Genomic DNA, 16,517 nt, shown 5'->3' with positions numbered 1-16,517 from the left:
TTTGTCCAACTATGAATACTAAAATAAAACACACACGTGCATGCACGTGCGCGCGCGCACACACACACACACACACACACACACACACACACACACAAGCTATCAAGCTAGAAAGGTTAAGTCTCATGTGAGGAGCAGGGCTTGCAAGTCCACTGCACTTGCTGAAACTCTCCCTCCCTCATCTTTCTTGTCCTTTGCCCAGGATGAAGTTGGTCTATGGGAACCATGGATCCAGGCAGCTCACTGGCTTGGTTCCCATTTGTAACAGGCCAGACTGCTGGGGAGGAGGGGCTCGGATGTGCCTCACTGGACTCCCCTGGCCCTGGGCCAGTCACTTCCCCTCGCTGCACCTCCAAGTTCCCAAGAATAAAGTAGGGCAAGGCACTCGGACCTGTCGGCCTGCTGGAAAATGCCAGGGTGCTCCATCTGTGGGAGCGAGCGTGGCTGGTTTAGTAAGGCCTGAGTCTCCTCAACCCAGCGCTCTCAGATCCGGCCCGGCAGGATGGCAGGTGGGCACCAGGGACTGTGGAAGGGCCGGCAGCATTCTTACCAACAGTAACAACTAAAAGAATCAGACTCTTCCAGACTTTTGATATAATTTCTAAGCTACAGCAGCTATGAGGCATAGGCGGACCCGTGCTCCCAGGGAGCAATTGGCCAAATTGAAACTGGGCGCCTCTCTGCAGGACAAATGAGCTGATTTCATCCCCATCAATGGCAAGGGGAGAGGGACCATTTTAAACAAAATGACGTAACAAGCAAGGGCTTAATTAAGCTCTGGTTTCAACAAACAGTTGTAAAAAGAACACAGAGGACAACTGAGAGAAAGTGACTCGAAATAGATCCGGGAGCGGTGGCTCACACCTGTCATCCCAGCACTCTGGGAGGCCGAGGCGGGTGGATCACTTGAGCTCAGGAGTTCAAGACCAGCCTGGCCAACATGGCGAAACCCCATCTCTACTAAAAATACAAAAATTAGCCGGGTATGGTGGCATGCACCTGTAGTCCCAGCTACTCAAAAGGCTGAGGCTGCACGAGAGTGTAAGGACGGCCCAGTGCTTAGTGAGTGACAGTCTCAGCTGAAGGGGTAGGCAGCGACTTGGGGTGTGTGCTTGCATGCCTTTGCAAGAAAGTGTTAAATGTTAAAACAGAAAAAGCAGGCTGGTGTGGTAGCTCACGCCTATAATCCCAGCACTTTGGGAGGCCGAGATGGGCAGATCACCTGAGGTCAGGAGTTCAAGACCAGCCTGGCCAACATGGTGAAAATCTCTCTCTACTAAAAATACAAAAATTAGGTGGGTAAGGTGGCATGTGTGTAGTCTTGGCTACTTCGGAGGCTGAGGCATGAGAATCGCTTGAACCTGGGAAGTGCAGGTGGCAGTGAGTCGAGATCGTGCCACTGCACACTAGCCTGGGAAAAACTCTGTCTCAAAACTGTCTCAAAAAAAAAACAAAAAACCACAACACAAAAAGCACCCCAAACACCCTCCAGCAGGCAAGTAGAGGTCCATGCTGTCCTCCATCCATTCCCTGGAAGATTGCTTAGTAATCAAGGCAGCAAACTACAGATACAACAAACAACACGCTTGGCTCCCAAATGCACGACGCCGAGGGGAGGGAGGGAGGGAAGAAGGGAGGCAGGAAGGGAGTCAAGAGTCAATGGGCCTTATGCTATGGGAGTCCACTCAAAAGACTGTAGGATACGGAGCGGGCTGGTGGTGGCCAGGGCCTGGGGATTTCCTTTGCTGCTTCTTTTTTTTTTAAGAGACAGGGTCTCGCTCTTTCTCCCAGGCTGGAGGGCGATGGCACGACCATAACTTACTGAAGCTTCATCTTGTGGGCTCAAGGGATCCTCCCACCTCAGCCTCCCAAGTAGCTGGGACCACAGGCATGCGCCACCACGCCTGGCTAATTTTTTTATGTTTTTGTAGAGACAAGGTCTTGCTATGTTGCCCAGGTTGGTCTCGAACTCCTGGGCTCAAGCAATCCTCCTGCCTGAGCCTCCTTAAGTGCTGGGATTACAGGTGTGAGTTACTACACCCAGCCTAGTCTGTGGGTTTTTGAGGGGTTGACTACAAAGAGGCATAGGGACAGGGATTTTAGGAGGTGACAGAACTGCTCTATATCTTGATTGAGGTGAGGGTTACTTTGCCATATGCAGCTGTCAGCATGCACAGAACAGTACACTTGACATTTACTGCATGTAAATTACACCCAATAAAGAAGACAAAAGGCCAGTACCTGGTCCTTGGTTCTCCCCTCCCGTTCCCGGATGTAAGTGGTGACGATTCGCTCTGTCTCCTCTCGCAACCGGGGGTAGGAACTGAGCTGGGGGAACAAGCAGAGTGGCCGCATTGGCGGTGTCCTCGTGGCACGGGAAGCAACATGAACCACACAGGTAGAAAATGCGGAGGGGGTGGGGAATGAGATATGAGGGGGCCCACCGAGCCCACATCTTGCTCCTGGCCCCCAGTGAGTCCAGCTGGGAGCTAAGAGCAGAAGAGTGGGGGCACCATGGACCGGAGACAGCAGGAGAGCAGAGCTGCTTTTCCAGCCAGTGACCCAGAGGCAGGAGGCAGGAGGCGGCATGAAAGCAGAAAAGCAGGGGCATGTTTGCCATCCAGGGCTTCAGGGTATCCCCCTCTTGCCCAGCACTGGGTAAGAGCAGGAACCCTGAAGGGCCTCGCCAGCGTGAGTAGCGTCTGTTCTAGAATGGTAAGGGGGGCACCTGGGCCATCAGCCTCGGTGGGAACTCCCTGCAGAGAACCACTCCTGATTGCTGTATCTGTGGCACCCACTTGCCAAATGCCCCCACCTCCCCAGGCTTCATCTGTAGCACCAACTTAACCAGACCTCATGCACAGGGGAGTCACATCTTCTGCAGTGTGGGTCAAGTCCACAAGTTGGGGAAAATGGAATGGTTACTCTCAGGTGGCCTAGATCGTGAGAACACGCAGGGCTACACAGATGATGTGTTTCCCGTGTTTTGCTGTTTTGGTGCTGGCTGGGAAACCCCTTTCTCTAGGGGTTCCAGGAAAGGGCACTGCTTAGTAAATGCGATGCGTTTGGCAACATCAAAGGCTGACCGCCCCCACGGGCAGCCACAACCCACGTGCGATGCCACTCCCCCCATTCCATCTGCCAATGCAAGGTGGCGACATCTCTAAGTGACAACTGGTAGGCGGAAGGGGGTTCCTGCCGAGGCTGAATTTTCCAGATGCTCGGGTTGAGGCTAACACATGGAGGGGGAGGACGGGGACAAATGCGGAGATGAGAACGAAACCTGTTACCTTCTCGGCACACTTTTTTATGACCGTGGCCAGCTCTGAGACCACGAGATCAACACACTTCAAACTCGGCTCTTTGAGTTTTACAATCTGTTTTTTCACAATGGCTTCAAAGGCCATGTCGGGGGTGAAGAGCCCCGTCCTGGGTCATGCGGAGGGCAGGATGAGGCAGAAAGACACCCAGGGACAGTGCAGGCCACACACGCAGGACAGGAGACAGAGAGAAGAGAAGAAACGAGAGTCATCTGATTAGTCCATGCACAGGGAAGCCTGCGCCCGCATTTGCCCCGGAAGCTGCTTCGGATCAAAGAGGTCTGGGGTTTGGGGGTGTGGGCTCGGTCTGGAGTGTAGTTACAGAAGGGCCACGGGGGTTGTCATTGCACAGACAGCCAGCCAAGGTGTGTGGAGGCCTCTAACGTTCATGTCCATGACACCTGGCTCTAGGAAGAGCATTTTCCAGTTTGGGCTGTTTTCCCCCTCCCTTTTCTAATCGAAGAAGCTTAAGCAGCAAATGTGGGCTTTTCCAGACTAAGAACAGAGGGGCTCAAGCAGAAATTCCCTGGCAACCCGGAGCGCTGGGGACGCTGTGGTCGCGCAAGCACAGACTGCCCACTGGGAGGCATTTCAGCTGCTTGGCCAAAGCGTGCTGCCCTGGTAACCAGGCCGGCAGCATTGGAGCAGGTTGGGGGAGCCCGGCGCGTCCTGCCGAGTGGAGGCAGTGGCTCGTCGAGGGCGCATAGAAGCACTGTGACTGAGTGGATCCAAAAATGGGCTGCCCCTGGGGGACAACATGGGGTGCAGGGGGTGGGCAGGGGCACTTAGGAGCCCAGCTGGCTCTCATGATGTCGCTGGCATTCAGGCCATTCCCAGAGCTGAGGGACAGAGAAGTCGGTGGCTCCAGGGAAGTGTGAGAATGCCGGGCATTGGTCAAGAAGGGGTGACAGCCAGGGAGCTTCAAGGAGCTCAGCCTCCAGCAGTTGACGCGGGGGGTCCCTCTCTGCTTCCCAGGAGGCAGCAAAGCAACAGCCCAGTGAAACCCCAATTTCATCAGACACATGCTAGGCTTGGTATCAGGGTCCCAGGGACAACTGTGCATCTATCTGGCCAGTCCAGGAGGCCTGGCACTCCCGTGTGCCTGGGCCCAGGCCGACATGCTCCTGCCCCAGCCTCTGGGGAGAGGCCAAGTTCACGGACACCAAGCGATATGGGGAGAAAGCACCAGTGAGGGCCGATGAGGCGCTGGAAGCCTGATACCAAACCCCCGTACCCCCGTTTCCACAAGGTCAGGAGTCACCCTGCCGAGGGAGCAATACCTTACTGGTACACTGCCTAACTGTATTGATTAGCTCCTGGATAACCAGGTCGACACATTTCAGACAGGGCTCTTTCAGCTTGACGACCTGCTTTTTCACAATGGCCTCGAATGCCAAATCCGGGGTGAAAAGCCCGGTCCTGAAACCGTCCAGACCCGGGGGCAGGGGAGATAAGTCAGAGAGAAACAAAGCATGGTCAGCAATTTCATTGGCCCTGGCCGGGTCCCCAACAAGGAACAAAGGTTGCGTCATTTGTGGGGTCAGATGCCTGAGTTCCATTGCCCGGAAACCCTCGGGGTGACCCGAGGACCCCACGGCGATGGAAGGGCAGACACCTGGAGCAACTATCTTTGTTAGAATAAGGAGGGGACCCAAGAGGCTCACGAGGAAGCCGTGATGGGGACTCATGCTGCCTTCCCCAAACCCTGATTCAGTGCCGCCCCGCCCCTCCCCAGGTAAATCTGCAGTGAGCTTTCTTAGTTTAGCATGAGGTTCACACCAACCGACTGGGCAGGAACTAAGCCCTATTTGATCAGGAGCTGCAGACAGCCCCAAAGCCTGCGACGGACGCAGGACTAAGACACATCCACCCTCACGTGCCCTTGGAGACCCTCAGGGAGGGGCTCACAGCTACTGAAAACCATCCAAGAGCCCTCTTAAGGCCTAACGATTAGGGACTCAGAGGTGTGGGCGACCCAATTAGCTGGGGGGTGGCACCGCGGAGAGGAAGGGACAGTGGTGACTCTCCTCGTGGAACTTGCCTGACTCCGTGGATGTTCTTAATGGCATAGCTGATCTCCCGTCGTAAGTCCTTCTCGTCAAACTCCATCTGAGAAGAGACAAACCAAGCACATGCATGGAGGCACCCAGGGCGCCCCCGTGGCAGGCGTGCATCGGGGGAATGTTCTCTCCCACGTGCGGCTATATTCACAAGGCAGAATATTTAACTCGTCAAAATTTTATAAAAAAATTGAAAACTGGCCAGATACAGTGGCTCACACCTGTAATCTCAGCACTTTGGGAGGCCAAGGCAGGCAGATGGCTTGAGCCCCGGAGTTTGACACCAGCCTGGGCAACACAGTGAGACTCCATCTCTACTAAAAATACAAAAATTGTCCAGGTGGGCTGGTGCATGCCTATAGTCCCAGCTACTCGGGAGGCTGAGGTGGGAGGATCATCCGAGCCCAGGAAGGTCGAAGCTGCAGTGAGCTGTGATTGCACCACTGCACTCCAGCCTGGGTGAAAGAGCAAGACCCTGTCTCAAAAAAATAAAAATAAATAAACAAATTAATTAATTAAAACACAGTTTCAGAAAGCATGACATGAAACCAACACTCTCATCATATTGGTGGGAATATAAATTCATGTAAACTTAGATTTTTCAGACTATCAGTATGCACCATCACACCCAGTTTTTTCTTTTTTCTTTTCTTTTTTTTTCTTTTTTTTTTTTGAGATAGGATCTGGCTCTGTCACTGAGGCTGGAGTGTGGTGGTGTGATCTTGCCTCATTGCTGCATCCTCTGCCTCCTGGGCTCAAGTGATTCTCTTACCTCAGCTTCCCAAGTAGCTGGGACTACAGGCACACGCCACCACACCTGGATAATTTCTGTATTTTTAGTAGAAATGGGGTTTCACCATATTGCCCAGGCTGGTCTTGAACTCCTGGGCTCAAGTGATCAGCCCCCCTTGGCCTCCCGTGGATTACAGGCATCAGCCACTGCATTTGGTCTTGCTCCTCTGATTTTAAAAAACTACTGTTTTTTGTTTTTTTTTAATAAAAAATGCTATGTGCTCATTGTAAACAGTATAAAACTTCAAGCAAATCACACACACACACACACACACACACACACACACACAAAAGGAAAAAGAAGTCCCAAATCCTAGCACCCAGGGCTGACATTTTTGCAAACATCCTTGCAAATACAAAGAAACACTTGTAGACATCCATGTTCAGTTTCATACATAAGGACGTTGTATGTATCAGCTCAGTGCTATGTTGCACATGCTGGCTCCAATGCCTATTTTTTCTTTCTTCAACGACATGCTAGGGACATCTTCTCATGTAAATTTATCTGTATTTTCTATGTATCTTGCAAAGAATGTATATTGGCTCTTGTCAGAGGAAAAACACAGGGGTTTTCATATGGTTCTGCCCAAAACCTCAAAGCTGAGTGTCGGGAAAGGAAGGCCATGGGGACACCTCATCCAGGCCACACCCTGCCCACCACAGGTTCAGGCCTAGAGGTAGGAGCTTGAGACCTTATTGCCTGGGAGGAGGCCTGGCTCGAGGCCAGCAGGAGGGTGCCTGACCAGAGACGGGAGGGCCCAGCCCCGGGGCGCGCTACCTTCACCAGCTCAAATGGGAACCGCTCGTGGAAGATGCGATTGATTCGGGCGCCCCCGGAGAGCTCCAGTGTGTCCACCTGATCTCCTGAGCCCTCAATCCTCTTCTCAAAATCCACCCCAAACTGCTGGACCATCCTATGAGGAAAAGGAAAAAGCAAGTGTCAAAGTGGTGGTTTCCACACTGCTCTGGAATGATGTTCCAAGTCAAGCCAGGGTTTACTGTTCTTTTACCGTTTTTCAGCAGCAAAATGTCTTCTGTCTGTATTAAAACGAATAAACCAAATTCAAGTGCTCCCAATGGCAAATGCTGGCTACGAGTCAGGCTCAAGCTAAGCCTGTTCCGATTATTCACCCATTCTATCTGAGAAGGCCCACTTATTCCTCCCACTTTGCAGAAGACTGGAGTGAAGTTCAGGGGTCAAAGCTCAGCACCTCTGCCCGGAAGCTCAACTTGATTTGCAGGATGCTGGGAAGGAAAGGTTGCTACTTCCACACAATTTAGGTGGCTTCCGCAGGTTCCCGCCACCTCCCAGCCTGCTGGGGTTGGTCCTACCCCATTGATGGGATGTGAGGCCTTGGACAGGACTTTGCCCCTCTGAGCCTCTGATTCCTCATCTACAAAATGGGTTGAGGGTAACAACGTCTACCTCCTTGGTGGGGACTGAAGATGTTTCTAGATCTCATTACCTCCAAGAAGTCACTGATCCTAAAATGCACTGTTATTTTGTGTGCCCACAAAAAAAGAAACAATGCTGCCACTAATGGTAATTCTGCAAAGACACCTGGTTTCACACAAGTTAAAATGTTTTCTTGGCCGGGTGCGGTGGCTCATGCCTGCAATATTAGCACTTTAGGATGCTGAGGTGAGAGGATGGCTTTAGTCTGGGAGTTCGAGACCACCCTGGGCAACACAGTGAGACCTCATTTTATTTAAAAAAAAAAAAAAAAATACTGGACATGGTGGCTCACGCCTATAATCCAGGACTTTGGGAGGCTGAGGCAGGCAGATCACCTGAGCCCAGGAGTTTGAGACCAGCCTGGACAACATGGTGAAACCCCGTCTCTACTAAAAATACAAAAACGAATCGGGTGTGGTGGTGCACGCCTCTAGTCCCAGTTAATTGGGAGGCTGAGGCAGGAGAACCGCTTGAACCTGGGCAGCGGAGGCTGCAGTGAACCAAGATCGCACCACTGCACTCCAGCCTGGGTGAGACAGAGTGAGACCCTGTCTCAAAAAAAGAAAAAAAAAAAAAAGAAAGAAAATTTTTGTTGGTAAAAAATTGCTCATCTAATGGACAAAAAGTGGTAATAACATGTGTCGCCCCTTAGAACGGGCCTGGCCCTTAAAAAGAGTCTCTCAGCATTGCCTAGTGGCATCGTAAATAGTAAAAAAGTAGGATGATCTTGTTCACGTTTTAGTTTTCCTAAGCATTCCTAATTGCTCTCCCTAGGGTACTGGGCTGTCTCCCTTCATCAGTTTCCCTCCCAAAAAACATGATCTACTGAAGTACCTGGGGACTTGCTCCTAAAGGGGAGCTGCTCGAATGGTGACCACTGTCAGGGCCACCAAGGCTGGGCTGCCAAAGAAAGGGGGGGTCTCCTTCATACCCCAACTGGGAGAGGCAAGCACAAGCTGCCCAGATCCCCAGAATCTCTTTCCTCACATGAAGCAAAGGATGTGCACATTTAATTTCCTTCCAGGAGACACACAAAGGCCTACGTTAATGCTTCACCTAGAATGGGGAATTTGTTTTTTTGGTTTTTGTTTTTTGTTTTTGAGATGGAGTCTCGCTCTGTCGCCCAGGCTGGAGTGCAGTGGCACGATCTCGGCTCACTGCAACCTCCACCTCCCGGGTTCAAGTGATTCTCCTGCCTCAGCCTCTCCAGTAGCTGGGAATATAGGTGCCTGCCACCATGCCCGGCTAATTTTTGTGTTTTTAGGAGAAATGGGGTTTCGGCATGTTGGCCAGGCTGGTCTCAATCTCCTGACCTCAAGTAATCTGCCCACCTTGGCCTCCCAAAGTGCTGGGATTACAGGCGTGAGCCACCGCGCCCGGCCTGGAATGGAAAATTGAATTGTGGACCAAACCAGGACCAAGGTCAGCAAAGGCACAGCACTAAACTAATGATAGACAACAGACTGGGCAGGGGGGATTTGGGCAAGGATGGAGACTCTGGAGACCTGCTCTCAGCCACAGGGGACAAAGCATACCTGGGCACCAGCCTCCTGGGGGCCCTGGAGGTGATTTACGGGCCCAACCCACGCTGCACAATCAGAGCATTCTGGACAATTGTGACCGGCTGGTCGGTGTCCCACGGAATTCGGGTTGAATCCTGCCCCCCTGTACCTCAGAATGTGCTCTTATTTGGAAACAGGGTCAATGCAGATGTAATCAGTCAAGAGAATATCACAGGGTGTGCTCATAGCCAATATAACTGGTGTCCTTATAAAAAGGGGGAGTTGGGCTGGGCATGGTGGTGCACTCCTGTAATCCCATCGCTTCGGGAAGCTGAGGTAGGAGGATCGCTTGAGCTCAGGAGTTTGAGACAGCCTGGGCAACATAGCGAGATCCAGTCTCTACAAATACTTTAAAAATTAGCCAGGTGCTGTGGTGCATGCCAGAGGATCAGGCTACTCAGGCAGCTGAGGCGGAAGAATTGCTTGAGCCCAGGAGGTCCAGGCTGCAGTGAGCCGTGATTGCACCAGTGCACTCCACCCCAGGCAACAGAGCAAGAGACCTTGTCTCAAAAAAATAAAATAAAATAAATAAAAATTTCAAAAACAAGGCTGGGCGTGGTGGTTCACGTCTGCGATCTCATAGTCGGAAAGCTCAGGCAGGCAGTTTGCTTGAGGTCAGGAGTTTAAGATCAGCCTAGGTAATATAGTAAGAACTTGTCTCTACAAAAATACAAAAATTAGCCAGGCATGGTGGCACATACCTGTATTACTCCCAGCTACTCGGAAGGCTGTGGTGGGAGGATCACCTGAGCCCAAGTGGTGAGGCTGCGGTGAGCCGGGACTGCACCACTGCACTCTAGCCTGGACAACAAGGTGAGACCCTGTTTCTTTTTTTTTTTTTTTTTTTTTTTTTTTTTTTGAGACGGAGTCTCGCTCTGTCGCCCAGGCTGGAGTGCAGTGGCGCAATCTCGGCTCACTGCAAGCTCCACCTCCTGGGTTCACGCCATTCTCCTGCCTCAGCCACTCCGAGTAGCTGGGACTACAGGCGCCCGCCACCACGCCCGGCTAATTTTTTGTATTTTTAGTAGAGACAGGGTTTCACCGTGGTCTCGATCTCCTGACCTCGTGATCCGCCCGCCTCGGCCTCCCAAAGTGCTGGGATTACAAGCGTGAGCCACCGCGCCCGGCCCAGAGACCCTGTTTCAAAAACAAATACATGAGGGCTGCGTGTGGCGGCTCATGCCTGTAATCCCAGCACTTTGGGAGGCCGAGGTGGGCAGATCACCTGAGGTCAGGAGTTCGACACCAGCCTGGCCAACATGGTGAAACCCCTGTCCTTACTAAAAATACAAAAATTCGCTCGGTGTGGTGGCGCATGCCTGTAATCCCAGCTACTCAGGAGGCTCAGAAAGGAGAATTGCTTGAATTGCTTGAACCCGGGAGGTTGCAGTGAACTGAGATCATGCCACTGCGCTTCAGCCTGAGTGACAGAGTGAGACTCATAAAATGAAAAATAAAAAATAAATTTTAAACACCTACATTCCTCAACCCAAGACCCCTCTGCTGGGGTCTTTGCCCTGCAGGAATCCTTGCCTGTACAGTCACAGATGAACTTACTAGCATCAGTTAAGGCAAAAACAAAAAAAAACAAAAAAAAAAACTCATGGGCACTGGGATATGTGAACAGTCTGTGGGCTGAGCCAGGTGGAGACAGAAGGCTCCAGGCTTTGCTTTAACAAGAAGAGAAAAACCAAGTACAGAATTCAGGCTGGGGGACGTCTATTACCGTAATTCTCGCTCTTTGGTAAGGCGCGAACCGAGAAAGACCGCCTATGTCTGCATGAGGACCTTGGACCCTCAGATAAAATGCTATAGCAAGAAGGCCCAGCTCTTGACAGGGGACACAGATAACAGTGGCGCTTCTCCATGGTGAGGTCAAAACAACCTGGGCAGGGAGGGCCCTGCAAGGCAACTGGTTATAAATGACGTAACATGCTAAGCCCCGGGGGACAGGGACTGTTTGTGATGGACATCCCCTGGCCCAGTCTTGCCATGGGCTTAACAAGTAGCATTTAAATTTATTTATTTATTTACTTATTTATTTTTGAGATAGAGTCTCTCTCTGTCTGCCCAGGCTGGAGTGCAGTGGTGTGATCCTAGCTCACTGCGACCTCTGCCTCCCAGGTTCAAGTGATTGTCCTGCTTTAGCCTTTCAAGTAGCTAGGACTACAGGTGCCCACCACCACACCTGGCTAATTTTTGTATTTTTTCAGAGAGACAGGGTTTCACCATGATGGTGAGGGTGGTCTTGAACTCCTGACCTCAAGTGATCCATCCACTGAGGCCTCTCAAAGTGCTGGGAATACAGGTGTGAACCATCGTCCCCAGCCTAATTTTTTTTTTTTTTTTTTTTAATTTCAGAGACAGGATCCCACTTTGTTGCTCACGCTGGTCTCAAACTCCTGGCTTTAAGCAATCCTCCTGCCTTGGCATCCCCACGTGCTGCGATTACAGGCACCTTGTAATCTGCCAGTTTGTGCCCATGGCCATGTGAGATGACAGCTGCTATGACCCTCACTTTAGAGGTGCAGAAAATGAGGCTCAGAGAGGTCCAATCACCTTTCTGTGGTCACACAGCAGGCCCAGGTCCACCCTCAGGCTGAATCCTCCACAACAACACTTCCTTCAGTCTAGTAGGCTGAATCTTGTGTGTTTTGTTTGTTTGTTTGTTTGTTTGAGACGGAGTCTTGCTCTGTCACCCAGGCTGGAGTGCAGTGGCACGATCTTGGCTCACTGCAACATCCACCTCCTGGGTTCAAGCGATTCTCCTGCCTCAGCCTCCCAAGTAGCTAGAATTACAGGGGTGCACCACCATACCCGGCTATGAATCTCCTCTTGAAGCCTGCAAAGGGCCATTATTTGCTCTGTAGAAAGTGTTTTGTAATGTAGTCAAGGATGTCTGAGCATAAAAGCACTCTGGCCCCTAAGCCCACGACCATGCACTGCTGCCTGGCAGAGGGGGTGGGGGGATGCCAGGACTGTGATGGCCAGAGGAGGCAGTGTCCTCCTGGTGTCCCTATGGGAAGTGCCTCATGCATGGCACCGTCTGCAGTATGAGCTACCCAGGAGTCCCTGTCACCTGCTCTGGTCCAGCTGTTCCAGTGCCTCAGGGTCCCTTACAGGCCAAATGCCAAAAGGTCAGAGGCAGAAGAGTCCCCGAGTGAGAATTTGGGATTGTGGGGGCACACCTGCTCCCCAACCTCACAGCTAGGCAGCTGCACCAACCAAGTCATGGGGTGGATCTTAAGAGCCCAAGCCGGAGAGGGACCTAACCTAGCCAAGGTCTGGCTCCCACCCCCTCTCCCATGTCTCTTCTCCCACCACGGCCAGGGAGCCTGTGAGCACCTGAGTCAGTCCTGACCCTCCTGCGCTCGGAACTGTCCATGGCTCCCACCTCACTCACAGCAAAAGCCAATGTCCTCCCTGAGGCCCCACAAGGCCCTGCATAGCCTGCTCCATCACCCCCTCCCACTCCCCTCACTCACTCCATCCAGCCACAGGGTCTTCCTCTGACATGCCCAGCCCAGTCCTGCCACAGGGCCTTTGCACTGACCGGGCTTAATCCCACACGGGTCCTGCCCTCACCTGCTTCAGGTCTTCACCTGACACTCAACTTTTTTTTTTTTTTGAGACGGAGTCTTACTCTGTCACCCAGGCTGATATGCAGTGACACGTTCTCAGCTCACTGCAAACTCTGCCTCTTGGCTTCAAGCGATTCTCTTGCCTCAGTCTCCCGAGTAGCTGGGATTACAGGCACCTGCCACCACGCCCAGCTAATTTTTGTATTTTTAGTAGAGACGGGGGTTTCACCGTGTTGGCCAGGCTGGTCTTGAACTCCGGACCTCAAGTGATCCTCCCGCCTCGGCCTCCCAAAATGTTGGGATTACAGGCGTGAGCCACCACGCCTGGCCAATGCTTATCTTTTTTTTTGGAGATGGAGTCTTGCCCTATCACCCAGGCTGGAGTGCAATGGCGTGATCTCGGCTCACGGCAACCTCCACCTCCCGGGTTCAAGCAATTCTCCTGCTTCAGTCTCCCAAGTAGCTGGGATTACAGGCATGTGCCACCATGCCTGGCTAATTTTGCAATTTTTTTTTTATTTTTTTGAGACAGAGTCTCACTCTGTTGCCCAGGCTGGAGTGCAGTGGTGCAATCTCAGCTCACTGCAAGCTCCGCCTCCTAGGTTCACATCATTCTCCTGCCTCAGCCTCCTGAGTAGCTGGCTAATTTTCTGTATTTTGAGTAGAGAGGGGGTTTCACCCTGGTCTCAATCTCCTGACCTCGTGATCAACCTGCCTCAGCCTCCCAAAGTGCCTCCCAAAGTGCTAGGATTACAGGGGTGAGCCACCGTGCCCAGCCTTTTTTTTTTTTAAACGGAGTCTCGCTCTGATGCCCAGGCTGGAGCGCAGTTGCACAGTCTCGACTCACTGCAAGCTCCACCTCCTGGGTTCACGCCATTCTCCTGCCTCAGCCTCCCAAGTAGCTGGGACCACAGGCACCCACCACCACGCCTGGCTAATGCACCACTTTCATATTTTGACATTTAACACACTATACATTTTCTTTCTTGTTTTTTGTCCCATTCATCCCACTTCCCCCCATTCTGAGCACTCCAGCGGGCAGGGATGGACGCCTGTCCCCTTCACTGGGGCGACTGCCATGCTTAGGATGGAGTCTGGCATGCAGAAGGCTTGCAGTGAGTGTCTGCTGAATGAATGAGTGAACAAGTGATGAGTGGTGCCCAGGCTAGGGGGCCCTGTGGCTGATGGAAGGCAGGAGCCAGGCTGGTGGTGGTGGTGGGTGCCGGGGTACGTACTGCAGCAGGGCTTTGGTTTTGCGGGTGGGGTCGTCGGGCCGGAAGTTCTTGTACTCCTCCACCTCCTTCTCCAGGGACAGCAGCTGGCTCTGTAGTTTGCTACGTAGGGCCGGCAGCGACTCCCGGATGTGGTTGGTCAGTTGCTGCAGGAAAGAGGTCAGAGATCAGAAACGGTGGCATGGGCAGGAGACCAGGGAGTGGCAGACACACTCCCCCAACCAAGGGCCAACGCCAGGGTGCCACTATGAGGCCACCACACCACACAGCCTTGAGAGACAGCAACAGATAAATCAAGCCACAGACACACTTGTGTCTGGGAAAGGAGATGGCATGGAGCTGCCCATGAGCGTAAGAGGCTACAAACAGCCCACAGGGCCGACATCAGGCACTGGGCATATCCACGCCTTGGAGGACAGGCAACTGCTTGCAAGGACAGTCCATCCAGACCACGGAACACAGGGGCCAATGAACACACATGGGGATAGGCCCTACAAACTAAGATGGAAAGATCTCCCCTGAAAAGGTGCAGAATGCACTCAAGATGAGCTCCCTGGCTGCATCTGCATCTACAGAGAGAAGCAAGAAAGATTCAAAATAAACAAATGTGGGCCAGGCACGGTGGCACACACCTGTAATCCCAGCACTTTGGGAGGCTGAGGCAGAAGGATCACTTAAGATCAAGAGTTCAAGACCAGCCTGGCCAACACAATGAAACCCTGTTTCTACCAAAAAATACAAAAATTATCTGGTGTGGTGGTGGGCGCCTGTAGTCTCAGCTACTCGGGAGGCTGAGAAAGAACTCGGGAGGTGGAGGTTGCAGTGAGCCGAGATCACATGATGGCACTCCAGCCTGGGTGACAGAGCAAGACTCTGTCTCAAAAAAAAAAAAAAAAAAAAAGAAAGAAAAAGAAAAACAAAGCCATAAAATCAGCCTATACTTGAAAAGTGTAAAGCAGAGTTTGGCCATCTGTCCTACAATAGAGAAGGCTGGGTGCAGTGGCTCACACCTGTAATCCCAGCACTTGGGGAGGTTGAGACAGATCACTAGAGGATAGGCGTTTGAGACCAGCCCAGGCAACATGGTGAGACCTTCTCTCTACCAAAGATAAAAAAACTTTCAAAAATTAGCTAGGTACTGTAGATGTAGCTATGCCACCGTGCCTGGCCCACATTTGTCTATTTTGAATCTTTCTTGCTTCTCTCTGTAGATGCAGATGCAGCCAGGGAGCTCATGTTGAGTGCATTCTGCACCTTTTCAGGGGAGATCTTTCCATCTTAGTTTGTGGTGTGGCAGCACACGCCTGTAGTCCCAGCTACTAGGGAGGCTAAGGCAAAAGGATCGCTTGAGTACAGGAGGCTGAGGATGCAATGAGCCGTGTTTGTGTCACTGCAATCCAACCTGGACAACAGAGTAAGACCTTGTCTGAAAAATCAAAAAGGCTGGGCACCGGCCTGGGGCAGTGGCTCACGCTTGTAATTCCAGCACTTTGGGAGGCCAAGGCAGACAGATCACAACAAGGTCAAGAGATCGAGACCATCCTGGCTAACACGGTGAAACTCTGTCTCTACTAAAAATACAAAAAAAAAAGAAAAAAATTAGCCGGGTGTGGTAGCGGGTGCCTATAGTCCCAGCTACTCGGGAGGCTGAGGCAGGAGAATGGTGTGAACCCAGGAGGCAGAGCCTACAGTGAGCAGAGATTGCGCCACTGCACTCCAGCCTGGGCAACAGAGCAAGACTCCGTCTGGGGTTGGGGGAAAGGCCGGGCTGGGTACAGTGGCTCACGACTGTAATCCCAGCACTTTGGGAGGCTAAGGCGGGCGGATCACCTGAGATCAGGAGATGGAGACAAGCCTGGCCAACATGGTGAAACCCTGTCTCTGCTAAAAATACAAAAGTTAGTTGAGTGTGGTGGCGCACGCCTGTAATCCCAGCTACTTGGGAGGCTGAGGCACGAGAATCACTTGAACCTGGGAGACGGAGGTTGGAGTGAGCTGAGATCATGCCACTGCACTCCAGCCTGGGCAACAGAGTGAGGCTCTATCTCAAAAAGAAAAAAATAAAAAAAAATAAAAAGTGTCTGGCGAGCTAGAAAAGAGGCATGAAGGAACCTCATATCTACGGCATGGAGCAAGTGGGGTAACCCAAAGACCTCCGTGACCAGGGGTCCCTGCCCTGCAGCCCTGGCCATGGACCCCCATCTGTGTGGGCTGCCTAGAAAGGCAGGGAGCTACACTGGCCATCCCTTGGTCTGTGACAGGATACTAGGGCACTTAAGTCATGAGCAAATGGAGAGGAAGGGGCACTGCTGCTCTGGGAAGCACCCCACATGGGAGGGGGCTTTTCACTGCTGGCTCTCAGGAGGCCCCAGCCAGCTGCAGTTTTATTTCCCTTCCTCTCCCTACTCCCGTTTGCAGGCAGACCCCAGCTTCCTCTCCTGGAGGGCCCCTCCCTCTAGACACTGACTTCCCTCTTTGCTCTCCTGAGCTGCCTTCTCTGGGCAGCTCTTTTCC

General features: G+C 52.2%; 1 protein-coding gene across 14 annotated transcripts in view; it reads right to left on the bottom strand.

Annotated features, from left to right (window-relative positions):
• DNM2 (dynamin 2) overlaps positions 1 to 16,517 on the bottom strand; it is a 118,665-nt gene that overhangs the window by 32,157 nt on the left and 69,991 nt on the right. For 8 of the 14 annotated variants that reach the window (XM_055238515.2, XM_055238516.2, XM_063616003.1 and 5 more), the window contains exons 7-11: positions 14,007 to 14,149; positions 6,951 to 7,086; positions 5,362 to 5,429; positions 4,601 to 4,739; positions 2,242 to 2,328 (exon numbers count right to left, since the gene is read on the bottom strand). In XM_055238515.2, coding sequence (XP_055094490.1) covers positions 2,242 to 2,328; positions 4,601 to 4,739; positions 5,362 to 5,429; positions 6,951 to 7,086; positions 14,007 to 14,149 — 573 coding nt within the window. Of the gene's footprint in view, positions 1 to 2,241; positions 2,329 to 3,290; positions 3,430 to 4,600; positions 4,740 to 5,361; positions 5,430 to 6,950; positions 7,087 to 14,006; positions 14,150 to 16,517 lie in introns of all 14 variants that reach the window. The other 6 variants (XM_063616001.1, XM_063616002.1, XM_055238506.2 and 3 more) reach the window with 1 other exon arrangement.

The sequence above is a fragment of the Symphalangus syndactylus genome, chromosome 13 (genome assembly GCF_028878055.3).
Source record: "Symphalangus syndactylus isolate Jambi chromosome 13, NHGRI_mSymSyn1-v2.1_pri, whole genome shotgun sequence".
NCBI classification, from domain to species: Eukaryota; Metazoa; Chordata; class Mammalia; order Primates; family Hylobatidae; genus Symphalangus; species Symphalangus syndactylus.
This window is presented reverse-complemented; position numbering and strand designations above follow the sequence as displayed.